At 41.4% G+C, this 15,498-nt stretch overlaps 2 protein-coding genes across 2 annotated transcripts; both read left to right on the top strand.

Annotated features, from left to right (window-relative positions):
* The first annotated feature begins 644 nt into the window (after positions 1-644).
* zbtb17 (zinc finger and BTB domain containing 17) lies at positions 645-10,728 on the top strand. The gene is made up of 15 exons (XM_026154575.2): positions 645-797; positions 2,247-2,469; positions 2,561-2,740; positions 3,184-3,516; positions 3,808-3,897; positions 4,459-4,742; positions 4,943-5,085; positions 5,183-5,483; positions 6,074-6,161; positions 6,690-6,806; positions 6,912-7,032; positions 7,389-7,519; positions 7,676-7,939; positions 8,039-8,128; positions 9,559-10,728. The coding sequence occupies exons 2-15, from the start codon at positions 2,265-2,267 to the stop codon at positions 9,975-9,977; spliced, it is 2,766 nt and encodes a 921-aa protein (XP_026010360.2). The 5' UTR covers positions 645-797; positions 2,247-2,264; the 3' UTR covers positions 9,978-10,728.
* Positions 10,729-11,023: 295 nt separating this feature from the next.
* ddost (dolichyl-diphosphooligosaccharide--protein glycosyltransferase subunit (non-catalytic)) lies at positions 11,024-15,469 on the top strand. The gene is made up of 11 exons (XM_080295307.1): positions 11,024-11,299; positions 11,938-12,048; positions 12,136-12,222; positions 12,320-12,423; positions 12,503-12,597; positions 12,774-12,867; positions 13,561-13,709; positions 13,980-14,127; positions 14,219-14,339; positions 14,495-14,596; positions 14,822-15,469. Exons 1-11 carry the CDS (start codon positions 11,065-11,067, stop codon positions 14,824-14,826), a joined length of 1,251 nt encoding a protein of 416 aa, XP_080151433.1. The 5' UTR covers positions 11,024-11,064; the 3' UTR covers positions 14,827-15,469.
* Positions 15,470-15,498: the final 29 nt, after the last annotated feature.

The following is a 15,498-nucleotide window of genomic DNA, read 5'->3' as shown; positions in this document are numbered from 1 at the left end:
AGGCAAACTACCCTTGAAATCAATATGAAACGGATTTCGCATTCAGTAGGTGCACAGAGGTGTATATACAAAGGTGCTTCTATTCAGTCTTTTGTGCGTGGGAGCATTATGAACCATCCTGTCCTCCTTTCAGGAGAATAGGGTTTCAAAGGAGGTATTCTCCAATATAATTTGGAAGTCATTGTTGTTTATAATTTCCTCCACTGTACGTGAGCTATGCAGTGGCTTTTTCCTTAGAAATATACAGGAGCATTACTTTTATCCTTGTATTAATATACTTTTTGTATCGCAGAAAATTAATTTCTCCTTGTTCTTTCAGTTTTCCGATGATTTAAGACAAGGACCTCTTCTGATTGTATAAAATAAAGCCTAAAGATATAGCTCATTTTAGCACGCAGGGATTCAGTTTGAAATTTGTGATTATTAAGTTAGACTTAGAGCGCTTATTTACACACTACACGTGCCTGTAATGACAAACTATTCTATTACAAATCCATTTTAGCTCCACTGTGTTATGAAGGTATCAGCTTTGCACATTATGTAACTTGGGTGTATCGCGACACCGCGTGGCCTCTGTCGGCAAAACATTGGTTCCCACTGCGCGTGCTCCAGCGATACATCCGGCCGGTCCCTATCAATCGATCAGAGAGAGGAAGATGGCGTTGGATGGAGTGAGCGGGGTATGATCGATCACCGAAAAACTCGATTGGGTTCGTTTTTCCCAACTGAGCCAAAAACTCCGTAAGACCGCTTGGACCAGCAGTTTCAAGCCCGAGTGAAGACGAGATAACAAGGAGGTAAATCGGAAGTTGGTTTCTGTTAAAATGGCGCTTCTTAAAAAACCGAAAAGAACAGGCTAGCTGTGGAAACAACAAGAGGGGAGGCCGGACTCGCAGCTCCGCCATCTTGTTCCCTCACCACACGCATGTAGGCATGCTAAATTAATCCCTGATAACAAAGCTGCAAGGATTGAGGAATTGCAATCGATATATTGCACCGTCAAACCACGCTGTCAAAACTTGTGGAGAAACTGACGTTCAAGTTAAAAAAAAGAAAAAGAAGAGAGAATTAAAAATAGCTGCACAGCCAGCGGGACACGAGATTACGCTTCATCCTTGCGTCAATGTCGTATCTCGCGGTTTAGTTGGCCTTTAGCATCTTTCGCGTTGCATTTCGGATTTAAGCTAGCAGTCATTTTGAGTGGTTGATTTTCAAAACGCCGTTTTTGTCCTTAAAAACACACACACGCAACATGTTTGTGAAGTTTGGTTCATAGGTTGCGTCCCATGGGACAGTTGTGAGTCTGGAGGAGATGTCATTATCTAACATAACAACTGAAACAAAGTACTTAGACATTACCAGTGGCAGCGTTGCTATAATTATTATAGTTTTATTACTGTTATTATTAATAATAATTTAGTTTAGATTTTATTATATTAGTTTAGTTTTTATTGGTTTCAGTTTTCATTTTGCTATTGGTTATTACTTATGCCAAATGCCAGAGCCAAAATTTTACCTCATCAACCAGTTTGTGCCAAAATTCTAACAGATTAACACATACCATATTTATTTATGTTTCCTCTGTTATTTTCCAAATTCCAAAAATAGTTTTAGTTAGTTTACCCCTTTTCATGGTCTAGGTTTTATTTTTATTTATCTAACTAGAATATTTTTCAAAGCTAGTTTTAGCTTTTGTTTAGTTTTAGTTAACAATGATAGCCGTGGTTATAGTCCAAAGGAAGACACAAATTAGTGTGAGGAATACAATTGCTGTTATTAAAACTGCTTGTGAAACAACACATACACAGTTAAAAAACTGATTTAGCTTGTTGGACGCTAACTTTAATACATCTCTGTGCTGATACATTGTAAAAGGGGTAATTGTGAAATTAAAATGAACACAACTTTCCAGTTTTAAATAAGGATAATAAATAATGTAATGGTGTAATGTGACATATAGTCTAGACACAGAATTTATACTTCATTATAGCTCATTATATCTTATTTCTGTTGACTTATATTAATTTGTAATGTATAGGTTTAGTTTTAAGGCTGATACATCTATTTTTCTGAAAGCAATCATCCCCTAATATTGACTGACCGCAGTCAGTCAATAATAAAACTACTATGCTGTCGGAGGATGCATAATTATATCAGAGGTGAAGAATGCAGACACAGATTTAACCTGACCATCACAGCCTTTTCAAGCTTCCTCGTGCTCCACATTTCATCCGTTTTATCCACAGAGCTTGTCCTTCAGGACGATGGAGTTCCCGTGGCACAGTGGGAAAGTTCTGGAGCAGCTTAACCGGCAGCGCAAGCAGGGCCTGCTGTGTGACTGCACCTTTGTCGTGGACGGTGTGGACTTCAAGGCCCACAAGGCTGTGCTGGCTGCCTGCAGCGTGTACTTCCGCACCCTCTTTCTGGACCAGAAGGATGTGGTACATCTGGACATTAGCAATGCAGCAGGTCGGTCCCCGTCAGGTTATGTGCTCTACCCTATCTCTGCCTCGTCTCTGCTGTCTAACTGGATGTGTTGTTTTGATGAATGTCGTTTCAGGCTTGGGTCAGGTCCTGGATTTTATGTACACTGCAAAGCTGACTTTAAATCTGCAGAATGTAGAAGACGTGCTGTCGGTAGCTCACTTTTTACAGATGCAAGAAATCGTGAATGCGTGTTCTGCGTACCAGTCGTTGTCAAATCCAGCCCCGTCCGTCATAACACTGGATTTTGCTGTTGGTGAGTCAGGTCCTCGGTGAATACTCGTGTCTGTACCCTTTTTTTCTTTATTTCAGATAAATTGTCATTGCCCTCAGCTAATCCGTCCATGCCTTGATTCTTCAAATGAATCATCAGGTTGCTTTGTATTAAATTTGTCAACCAATTTTACCGTCACTTTTCATAGCATGATGACAAACGTGTATTTCTGCTGTGTCCATGTTTGGCAGTAGTCCTAACAGATGCTGTTCTACATTAAAAAAGATAAATGAAAAGTAATTAATACATATTTACCCGATTGTTGTTTTGTTGAGCTCATAACATGGTTCTTTATCTGTTCTTATTGGCATTCAGTTTGTTGAAAATGGAACACAGTCGTCATTGATTCTGCATTCTAATGTGTGAAATGTTGCTCCTGATAATTTCGATTTGATTTGATTTTAATTCTGTCTTTAACACACCAGATGAAAAAACAGGTGAAGGAGAGCAGAAAGAGGAAACTGACAGTCAGCTGTCAGATTTGGCATCACAAGCCGAGGAGTGCCCTCGTAGCATTCCCACAGAGGATAAAGAGACCATTCAAAGTCAGGACATTTTAGAGGAAGAGCTTTCTGCCAAAACACAGAAGCCTGTTTCTCAGCCGAAACCCACTAGAACCCACACAGGCCGCGGACGACCCCCAAAAACGTCCCACCTTCTGACTCAAAAGAAGACGTCTGTCAAGAACAAGGAAGAAAGTGGTGCATTAGACGCACCCGCCTTCCAGGACGACACCGCTGATGCCGACTACATACTGAGTAAATACATATTCATAGAAAGTCTTTTCAGTTATTTAATTATGATGTATGCTAGCATGTTTAAAGTTTGAAAGGATCCACATGATGCTAGTAGCTTTTTATTTGATGGCATTTGATATCTTGATATATTATTTTATCCATTATTAATGTTTTTAAGAAACGATAGGTTATATAAATAAATACATACATAAATGTTTAAAATCAAGAGTTAAATTCAATGGAAAGAACACAAATGATTGTGATGGCTTAACAAAGAAGTGTTTTCGTTTTTTATTTTATTGTTTTTATTAGAATCACCGTTAAAATCTGCTGGCAGTTCGCCTTATATGAGCTCCCGCGGGAGGAGAATCAGAAAACCACCTCGACGAAACTTCCCACCTGGTGAGCGCTCTGTCCTGAAGGAACTTATGCAATGCCCCTTTCGTTTAAGCTTCCCACTGGACAAACTCTGTGCAGAGGCAGGAAAAGCGAAGTCATTTAAAAACACCTCTAGATTCAGGTTGATTAGTGCTCGAATGATTATCCCAGTGCTGTTTTCCGCATTTTCACATTCCGTTTAAAATGCCAGAAATGTGATTAAAAACATGTATATTTCTTCAGCACCTTTCAAACACGCAGTCATTTCACATTAATCTAATAGGATTTAGAGCATTTGCTTTGTATTAGAATAAACACATTTCTTTAAAGGTTGCAGCAAACCTGCTTCTTGTATTTGTTTCATTGCTGATGGTGCTAGTTGTTGCCCCAGTTGTAGCTGGTATGTCTGGAAGACGCAGTGGGGAACATTAACGTAAGAGTGACCTCTGTCTGATGTAAAGAATGTCACCACTTTAACAGACCGATGAAGCCAGTAATCCCATATCTCAAAAAGTCATTGCTATTCCCCGTCAAAGCTGTAGACAGTTTGTCATTTTCAGAGCTTTTCTGCTCTTGTTCTCCCAGACAATGACTCAGAGGATGAAGCCCCATCACAGGCAAAAACTGATAATAAGGTGGCAGAGCCAGCAGGGGTGGCTGAAGGGCAGGAAGAACACTCTTTGGAGACCGGCGATGTGGAGGCTGATGATATTGATGATAACGAGGATGGAGAGGAGGATGACGAGATAAGTCAGCAAATGGAAGGAGACAGCCCAAGCAGCGAGAGAGATGGAAGACAAGCTCAGTCAGCGTGCATGAGCAGCCGATCTGAATCAAAGCCTTACAGCTCCGTGACACACAAATGTGAGGTGAGGGATTTGTGGGACGGCCTAAGTTGCGCTGTGCCTGCTTTTCCTGCTCTGGTCTGCAGGCTCTGAAGATATAAATGTCAATGCTGGGAGCTTTCATGAAAAGCTGGGCATCATAGATGCTTTTATGCAAATGTTGGTCACATTTGCATGCATATCTTTGCATTAAAAGGCTTCACGATATATTTTCCTCTTTTTAGGACTGCGGGAAGAAATTCACCCACACGGGCAATTTCAAGAGGCACATGCGTATTCACACTGGAGAGAAGCCCTTCTGCTGCCGGGACTGCAACAAGGCTTTCTCTGACCCCGCAGCTTGTAAAGCCCATGAGAAAACACACAGGTGGATGGCTTTTCCTTTTCCTTTTCATATTCATTTAGTGTATCTTTGCATACTTCTGCAGAGGGCTTAATTAAAGTGAGCTGTCGTTGACTCCTAGCCCCCTGAAGCCGTACTGCTGCTCTACTTGCGGAAAGAGCTACCGTCAGATCAGTCTGCTCAACCTGCATCGCAAACGTCACACAGGGGAAGCGCGGTACAGCTGTGAAGTTTGTGGCAAGCTTTTCACCACTTCGGGCAATCTGAAGCGCCACCAGCTGGTGCACAGCGGCGAGAAGCCATACCACTGCGACTACTGCGAGAAGGCTTTCTCTGACCCCACGGCCAAGATGCGACATCTGGAGACACATGACACAGAGAAGGGCAACAAGTGTCCACACTGCGACAAACGCTTCAACCAGGTACCCTTGGAAAGGTTTGGCTTTTCTGTGGACAAATATAAACACGATGAATGAATAACATGATTCCAGGCAACACTATTTTTAATTGAAAAATCTTAGCTGGATAGTAATATTCACTGTTTGTATATGTATATATATATATAACTCTGCCTCAAACCCCTTGGGAATGATATGTGTGTGTTCCTCAAACTAGGGTCCTCTTCCTGAGGCCCGTGAGTCTTATGAGTCTGGACAGAAGCCTCTGATGATGTGCCTGAAATGTGCTGGTACCACTCTTACAGTTTGGGGGTTACCACTTAGACCACTTTGGACTTTACCTTCCACACCCGCTTTTGCAGCTGGATGTGGGTGAGGGAAGGGAGATAGGAGAAAAACAACACGACTCTCTTTAGAACAACAGGTCAGGGTACAAATCCTCTGCAGGGCATGGATACAGTAAGGTTCCCCAGGCTAGATCCCTAGTTCTATCCAAACCTGCGCCAGAGAGACTTAACTAAAGTCATACTGGCTTGGCTGTCACCCCGGTTGAGCGCGCATATACTTAAGTGTCATTTAAGGAACATTTTTGTTGTTTTGTGTTTCCTCGTTAGGTTGGGAATCTAAAAGCTCATTTAAAAATCCACATTACAGACGGGCCTCTCAAGTGCAAAGAATGTGGCAAGCAGTTTACCACTTCAGGTAAAAAAAGAAGTAATAACAATGTTGCTTTTTTTCTCCCTGCATTTTTATTGTCACAGTGAATAAAACGCTCTCTGTTTCTTCATGAATACAAATTCTACCTGTCATATTGATCTTGAGAGAAATTAAGGACCAAAAAAATATCAAAACATACACCATTGATTTGTTATTTTATTTATTTATTTATTTTTGTACTTACCAACAGAAACCTACTTTGCTCCTTTCCGTTAGTAGGTAGTGTTAGTCAGTGTTATTCAGTTTGAAAATGGTTTGGGATATACAAAAAACCCATTAAACTGCATGCAAGTACAACAAATGTTATATTTAGAGATTCAGTAATAATTATAATATCACTAATAATATTAAAATAATGATAAATACTATTAAAATAAAGTGTGATATCCAATAGTTAGACCATACATGAACAAAATTATTTAATTGCTTTTAGTTGGTGTGTTACTACGTAGAATTGTTTTTCTTCTTTGAGCCATTTGGTCTAATCTGTGTGTACTAATACCTGCTTTTTAGGGAATCTGAAGAGGCACCTGCGGGTTCACAGCGGGGAGAAACCGTACGTCTGCGGGCACTGCCAGAGAGCTTTCAGTGATCCCGGAGCTCTGCAGCGGCATGAGCGCATCCATACAGGTACTCTGGGGATTCTGGGGAACTTATTTTCATTCTTCCATCTGAATCCCTGTGTGAATATTATCTACTTCCCACGATAGTGAAACAGTTATTTATATGTTGCAGGAGAGAAGCCCTGTGTCTGTATTATCTGTGGTAAAGCTTTCACTCAGGCCAGCTCCCTCATCGCTCATGTCCGCCAGCACACGGGAGAGAAGCCCTACGTCTGCGATCGCTGTGGTAAAAGGTCAGCACGGCACAGTGCTGCAATGATAGGCTCAGGTTTCAAACTCACTTGTAGCTGAGGTATAGAAACTGGCATTATTTAACAGGGATGTTTGAGAGGGGAATATTAAGTGTAGTTTAGAGGTTTTGACCTGTGTAGGCGGTAATGAGAATTGAAGATAATATAGATTTGTGGTCATTCTCAAAGGTCAAGTAACAGTGACCTGTTATAGTTCATTCAAATGATAGTGAGAGTACTGAGATTGACCAAATTAGAGATTAAAATACTGTTTAAAAGATTATTTTCTTATGAACAAAATGAACAAATGTGTCGGTAAAGTAGATGAGAGGAAATATCATATATATGTTTTTGTGCAGGTTTGTGCAGTCTAGTCAACTGGCCAATCACATTCGCCATCACGACAACGTCCGCCCGCACAAGTGTCAGATGTGCAACAAGGCATTTGTTAATGTGGGAGACCTGTCGAAGCACATCATCATTCACACAGGTGAAGAACAAATTTGTTACAAGGCTTTTTTTTGGGAGAGTGAGGGTTCACCTGTTGAGCAGCTAAGTCTCTGTTTCCCACCACATTTGTATCCATCCAGCAGAACTCTGATCTTTCACCGTCAATTGACTACTTATCTTTGTTTTGTTGTCTCAGGAGAGAAGCCGTTCCTGTGCGATAAATGTGGTCGGGGGTTCAATCGCGTGGACAATCTGCGCTCTCACGTCAAGACTGTGCACCAAGGCAAGGCCGGCATGAAGCGGCTGGTGGTGTCAGAGGGAAGCTCAGACGAGTTGGGTGATGGAGGAGCGGGGCCATGCACCTCTGACAGCGAGATCAACATCGTCACCGTCACCACGGAGGACATTGTCACACTGGCGACAGAGGCCCTGGCGGCCAGTTCTGTAGCTCAGCTGACAGGTCAGACTACATCTTCAAGGCTAGAATGTAATCAACAACACAGATGTTTGTAGATGGCTGTGAGGCACAGACGGTGACAATGTTTGTGTCTGTTAACAGTAGTTCCAGTGGCTGCTTCGGTTTCTGCAGATGAGACCGAAGCTCTGAAAGCTGAAATCACCAAGGCCGTGGAGAAAGTGCAAGAAGCAGGTAAGACCTGGCATTATAAAAACATGTAATGTTATGAATAGGGATGGGTACCGGTGTCCGGTGCCATGATGGTACCGGTGTCCGGTGCCATGATGGCACCGGTTCTGACATAAACGGTAGTAACCAGACCGAAAAGCAGCGCACATTTCGGTGCTTTATTTCGGTGCTTTTTTTTCCTGAGCTGTGATACACTTCTAGCCAATCATTTTACGTTTCCGAGGATAGTAGGCGGGTCCAGGTACGTGCGTTCTTTTAGAGCAGAGCTACAGATTAAAAATGCCCAAGGCGAAGCGGTCAAAAGTCTGGCTGTACTTCACAGCAAAATATGCAAACTCAGCAGCCTGCAACAAGTGCTTTAAGCTGATACTGTGATACTGTCAAAGGAGGTAACACCTCGAATCCGATGAAACACCTGGCGACGCATAGCGTTTTTTTTTTAAAAGCCCAGAAATGCGCCGTATGATAGCTTGCTGCGAGACCTCACACCGAGCACATCTACTGTGCGTGGGTTGCCTGTTATCGGACCCGGAGTTAGCAATATCCCCCAAAAACACGAAGAGGAGAGTCCTGGCCCCTAGCCCTGCCAGTGTAGCAGAAATGATGACGGATGATGATGGCAGCAGCAGCCGTTCTTCTCTGCGTGAGTAGCTTAATGTTGTTCGCGTGTATTTTACGTTTAGTAGGCTAACCACCTTATTACATTAATGCATGTAAGGTGAACTAGCAAACATCATCATAGCTACATGCGGCTGTCCTCTTGTTTGATGGCAGATACTCCCTTCACCCTGGCCAAAAAGGCCTAAAATGACCAAAGAAAAAGTGGAAAACAGTTAAACATGAGAGGTTTTGGACAAAGTTTGTGTTTTTTCCCATTGATTAAGCACTGCTTCCAGCCAAGAGTGATACCATATATGCCCCATAGCTGCAGAAAAGGCTAACATTGTTATCTTTTTACAAAAAACCAGCTGAACATGAGAGGTTTTTGGACCAATTTTGTGTTCTCCAGTCTTTAAGCACCGGTTTGAGCACCGTTTGAGCACCGGCACCGTTTCAAAAGTACCGATTTGGTACCGGTATCGGATAAAACCTAAACGATACCCATCCCTAGTTATGAATGACAACAAAATATCAGACATGGTTTGGGGGAGTAGCAGTATGGAGTGTTACGCTTATAAGCTGAAGTCCATTTATTGACCCTGAAAACAATAATCAGTAAAAGAAGCTGAATATGTACGTATGAGTATGTGAGACAGATTTTGAAGTACACAGCTACTTGCATAACCATCTAAATGGTCTCAATGAGAAGTATTATTACAGTACTGTAAACAGTACCGTAAACTTCATCAGAAGCCAGTTCCTTTTTCTTACACAGAACAGGACACAGATTGAAAAATGGTTCGTTTGTTCATGAAACCTTCTTCTCTTCTCAGATCCCAACACGCAGATTTTGTATGCTTGTGATTCGTGTGGCGATAAATTCTTGGATGCCAGCTCCTTAGCTCAGCACGTACGCATCCACACAGCTCAAGCCCTGGTCATGTTTCAGGCAGATTCCGACTTCTACCAGTACACCGCAGCCACCACTGCCGAGGGGGATTCCACTGCAACATGGCAACCCACACCCGAACAGGTCATCCACGAAGGAGAGCTAATCTTCCGTGCTCAGGTTGGAGAGGGAGAAACAGAGGATGGGATGATTGGAGAGGCGCAAGAACAAGAAGAATCAGAACAGGAAGTTCAGGAGAAGGTGGAGAATGGACAGGTGGAGACCACCACTGAGATCAAAACATATGAAAAAGATGTAGAGGAGGACAAGGAGCAGGAGATGGAGTGTGAGAGGCAGTCGTAGTGGGGCAGATTTGTTTAAAGTGTGTGTCATTTTGCTTGTAAATGAAATGAGATTTATACTGTATAAGGAGAAGTAAGAAATGAAGTGTGTTTATGAGTTTTGTTAAATATGAACTGGATTCATAACAGACACTGTTCCTGAAAAAAAATTCTTTCCAGATTTGTGATCAGTAATCATGTCCTGTTTTCAGCAAACAAGGTGAGATCTAGTAGTTTTTGTAAACGTTGAGAGGCGGTTATGCTACTTTGTGTAGTTTATTTTTAGACTTCAGTGTAGGACTGTGCTTCGTCCATTATATAAAACATTTTAAAGTCTGTCTTACCCAGTATAACTTAAAGAAAAGAATTCTATGTGATATTTTTCCCATTTTTATGATGAAATAATAATATAATCATTTTCTTTAAACATCCAAAATATTTTTCTTGTACTTAAAGTATTTTCATGCAGAGAATGTTACTCAAAGGCTATCTACATGAACATATATGAGTACTAAACTAAAGTAAAGGACACTTGATGCCTTTTTACAGAAGCAAGGTGTTGTAAATCTTGTGTTTGGATAATATTTGTATATTTGTCATGTTACCTCTGAAAAGATTAGACTTGTGTACAGTGACGACAAACTGACAAATGTCACAAGACATTTTTGTGTCACTATTGATTTTTGTGTCGTTAATTTGTCTGCAGAATGGATAAAACCCCTAATACTACTTTTACTGGAAGATGCCATCAGCTCAATAAAGAATTGCCACTGCTTGTGTTGTGCTCTTGTTTTTACTAAAAATAAATAAAAAGAATAACAAAGGCTTATGTGCCTTGCTTATTATTTAAAAACAGAAATAACTTAAATGACAGCTGAAAGGCATAATCCTTTAAGTCGTTTAAACGCCGTTTTTGTTGTAAATATTCAGTAAAAATGTGCATATTTATATTTCGATGCCTGGACTTACCTGTTTGCCAGGCTTACAATGAAGCTCTCACGCTATTGGTTGACTGGCAGTCAGAGCGACGCGTTCCGCTCTGTGATTGGCTGCCTCTTAGGGTCAGAGTTTAGTCAACTGCTAACGCTGACGTCGACTTCTGCAGCAAAATGGCGGCGCTGACAGCAGTCATGCAGACGAACCGGTCCGGTTCTTTATCATCGTCCAAAAAACGAACCGGAACGGTGTTAATGAGGCGGTTCAAGCTTTTGGACCATAGCGTCCTTTTATTGCTGTCGTTAGCCTCCGTGCTGCATTGTGCTTTGGCTGACGGTAAGACGTTGGTGCTGCTGGACAACCTCAACATCAAAGACACCCATTCAATCTTCTTCCGCAGTCTGGCAGGTCAGTATGATAATACTATTTTTTTGCAGCTTTACTTACTCTGCTATGCAGTCGTATATATGCCTCGTTTACCGGGCATCAGCAAGTTTTTGGCAGCTAACAAAAAGCCGCTGCTAGACCAGAAATTGATGCACGATAGCAAGAATGCTAACATTAGCTTAGCTGTAATGTGTTCGCGGTCCTAACGTAATTTGAGCCTCTTACAACTCAGTGTAATATAATAATATAGATGAAGATGTGCTCGATGCTGTTGTTGTTAAAATTATTTAAATAATACTATGCATTTCCGTGCATATTTGCATTTCCGCTCCTCTGCTCTTCTGGTTTGCTGGTAGGTACAGTAGTGGGAGAAATCCACTTTCCTGATTAGGCAACAGTCTTCAAAAGAGGAGTTCATACAGTTTGGGTTATTACTGTTTTAAGAAGACATGTAAAACAAAACGTTTTGTCTGAAGATACAACTTTTTGTAATACTCGGGGATATTGCATGCTTTTGTTAGAGATAACATCAGAGCTTGCACACCTTTGCTGTATCCTGTTGTAGTAAACATGTCCTAATTTTCAAAAACCACTGTGTTAAAACTTTAGCCTTAGTACAGCATTGTTACTGTTAATTATAATGCATCTGTCTTCTTCAGACCGTGGATTTGACCTCACCTTCAAGACCGCTGATGATCCCTCCCTGTCGCTGATCAAATATGGCCAGTTCCTGTATGACCACTTAATTATCTTCTCACCATCAGTTGAAGGTGAGTTTCGCAGCGTTAAAACAAAAAATAAATAAATTGTGGCAGGTGATTTCTTCCTGAAGGTAAACACTTTTTTGTCATCCGCAGACTTTGGTGGAAATATAAATGTGGAGACTATTACATCCTTCATTGACGGTGGGGGCAATGTCCTGGTTGCTGCAAGTTCAGACATCGGTCAGTTGATTTATAACAGTGTTTGTTCAAGTCGTATATTATTTGAAATGTTTAAGTATGATCATTCAAGTATTTTTGTTTTGTTCTTGTTTCACAGGCGACCCTCTGAGGGAGCTGGGCAGTGAGTGTGGCATTGAGTTTGACGAGGAAAAGACTGCCGTCATTGATCATCACAACTATGATGTGTCTGATCCTGGAGAGGTAAATGGCTTGGCCTTTACACAGCTGCCATTTTATGTTTTGTTATGTTGTTGTAATTTGTGATCTTTTGTAACTCCAGCATACCCTGATTGTCGCTGACCCAGAGAACCTGCTGAAAGCTCCCACTATTGTCGGCAAACCCACCAAGAAACCTGTTTTATTCAAGGGTGTCGGGTAAGCACAGTGATTTTCACGCTGATGTGTAATAAATGATAAATTCATCCTTTTAGCTGGAGCAGAGACTTGTGTCAGAAGATGTAACAGATAGTGTTGTTAGATTTTTAGTCATTGTAAAAGATTAACTCCCATGCTCAGTGGAAAATATATTGAATGTGGCTCACTTCTTCCAGCATGGTGGCAGACCCAGACAACCCTCTTGTCCTGGACATCCTTACTGGGTCCTCCACCTCCTACTCCTTTTTCCCTGACAGACCCATCTCACAGGTAATACTGTTGACATGTCATGATAATGTCAGGTAATGAATTATGATTTATTCAGGACAAACTGTCCCGGGCATGATAAGTAGCCCTTTAAAATTAAAATTGTGTAGTAATGCTTTTGGAAGAAAAAGACAAGCTTATTGTGCACTACCTCATTTTCTCCGCGATGTATAACGTGGTCAAAGTTTCAGAACAAAGGGTGGAGCTAAAACTGCTTTGTTCAGGCAGAATGAACCACAGGGCAGCACCAAGCCCAGTATGAGATGATTAAGGATTATTTTCAACTATTTTTAACGCAAAATTACGCTGGTAGAGTCCAATAATAAACAAGTTGAGTTGAGATCCTTGTATAACTATTATTAGCCTGAATGGATATTCAGTTCACTTCAATTTGATTTTATTTATAGAGAGAATCAAATCACAACAACAGTCACCTCAAGGCATTTTATATTGTATTGTGAAGAGGAAAGCTCCAACAATCAGAAGACCTGCTATGAGCAAACACTTGATAGTGAGAAGAAAAACTTCTCGGTATCACCCCTTTTAACAGGACCAAACCTCATGCACAACCACGCTCAGGGAGGGGCAGCTATTGGCCATGACCGTTTGGGGACAGGAGGTACTAAGTTAATTTTACTTTTTTAATGTTGTTGTTGTTTTGTGTTTTGTGTTTGTTTTTTTTTTTAAATGCTGTAGTACCCCCACGCTGTTGGCAAGAACACCCTGCTGATCGCTGGGCTCCAGGCTCGAAACAATGCCAGAGTGGTGTTTAGTGGCTCCTTGGACTTCTTCAGTGATGCCTTCTTCAACTCTGCAGTGCAGAAAGCCACACCAGGTTCACAGAGGTACTCCTGTCAGTGATGGCCTGGCTTGTTTTTCTTCCATGTGAATGTTACAAGTTCAAACACATTTACTGCAGATTTCTGCAAGTTTAGATGCTTAGAATGTGTTCCACTGAGTTTGCAGTTTAGTGCGTTTGACCTCCTAAAGCTAATCTGTAGGTGGAAAACAGCCTTAAAATGTAAGATTGTAATAACTAGTCACTGATATTAGATTTGGTTACAATATAGTTGGTTACAGATGTCAGTGTTCCCTGTCCTTGTGGGCTTTTTCAGGCACGAGCGGACAGGGAACATGGAGCTGGCCGAGGCTCTGTCTCGCTGGGTGTTCAAGGAGGCTGGAGTCCTCAGAGTGGGAGCTGTTACCCATCATCGCGTGGGGGAGACCGACGCCCCCACAGCATACACCATCACCGACCTCGTGGTGGGTCTTGTTGTCTGTTTGTTATCATCACCGTGAAGATATTTGTTTTTAATGCAGTGTCGCTCAATCACTGTAAACCCTTTTCATGCAGGAATACAGCATTGTCATTGAGATGTTGTCCGAGGGCCGTTGGATCCCATTCGACGGAGATGATATCCAGCTTGAGTTTGTGAGGATCGATCCCTTCGTCCGGACTTATCTCAAGAAAAATGGTATGGTATTGTATTATAGAATATATTTACATTCATTTACGTCTTGTTTACAACCTACATGTATTGTTTTTATAATGTTTGGCAGGATTGACTTCATATTCTCGTCATATTTACAAACTGCATTTATGATAAATGTTCCATTGTTGTTCAACTAGGAGGTAAATACAGTGTCCAGTTCAAGCTGCCTGATGTGTATGGAGTCTTCCAGTTCAAAGTGGACTATAACCGACTAGGATATACACATCTCTACTCCTCCACTCAGGCAAGTTCATCAGAAGTTCCCTCCTAAAGACTGAGTCATGTTGAGTTTATTTACTATAAGATAAATGTATAGAAATGGTAAATATGGAAAGTATTGCTCAATTAATCATCCTGGTTACTACCTCTGTTCTTTTATCAATCATTTGTTGTAATAGTAACATAGTAACCTATTAGTTGATGTGCTGTATGGCTTGCTAACTAATCCAGTTGTGTTTCTCCACCGTAGGTATCGGTGCGTCCTCTGCAGCACACCCAGTATGAGCGCTTCATCCCCTCAGCCTACCCATACTATGCCAGTGTCTTCTCCATGATGGCTGGACTCTTTGTCTTCAGCGTAGTTTTCCTCCACATGAAAGAGAAGGAGAAGTCTGACTAATACAGAATGCCAGTGGGGAAGAGAAAATAAGACTGGAAGTGAACTTGTGGTGTGAAGAGTGGAAATGAATGTCGTGATGGCTTGAGTCTTCATGCAGGGACTTGGACTGTTTCTGTTCTGTTATTGGGGAACTCACTTTGTCGGGGTCTGAGGGCCAAAAGAGGCCCTGACTGTAATGCAGTGGTTGTGGGAGGTTTTTTTACACTTTGGAATCACTCAGTGGCCCTTGTCTGTTCAGAAGTCAGTCAGCGTTTGTTTAAAGTTGCTTTACAATTGATTAAATATTTCAAGTCAAACATTTGCTTAGAAATGGGGAAGAAATTTACAATAAAATTTGACCTGCATTGTTTTATTTTTCAGCCAGAAAAGTTTATTGTGGTAACTACATGCACTGATTATGGCAACAACTCATTTGTTTGTTTTTTTTTGATAAGATTAATGTGTTTCCAAATAAGTTGGAGTCATCTTAATAAAATATTGACATTCCACTCAATAGAAATGCCTGTTGTCTCTGTAACTTAA

Source organism: Astatotilapia calliptera, chromosome 20 (genome assembly GCF_964374335.1).
Source record: "Astatotilapia calliptera chromosome 20, fAstCal68.1, whole genome shotgun sequence".
Taxonomy (NCBI): Eukaryota; Metazoa; Chordata; class Actinopteri; order Cichliformes; family Cichlidae; genus Astatotilapia; species Astatotilapia calliptera.
Note: the sequence above shows the minus strand (reverse complement) of the source record. Positions and strands in the feature narration are given on the sequence as shown.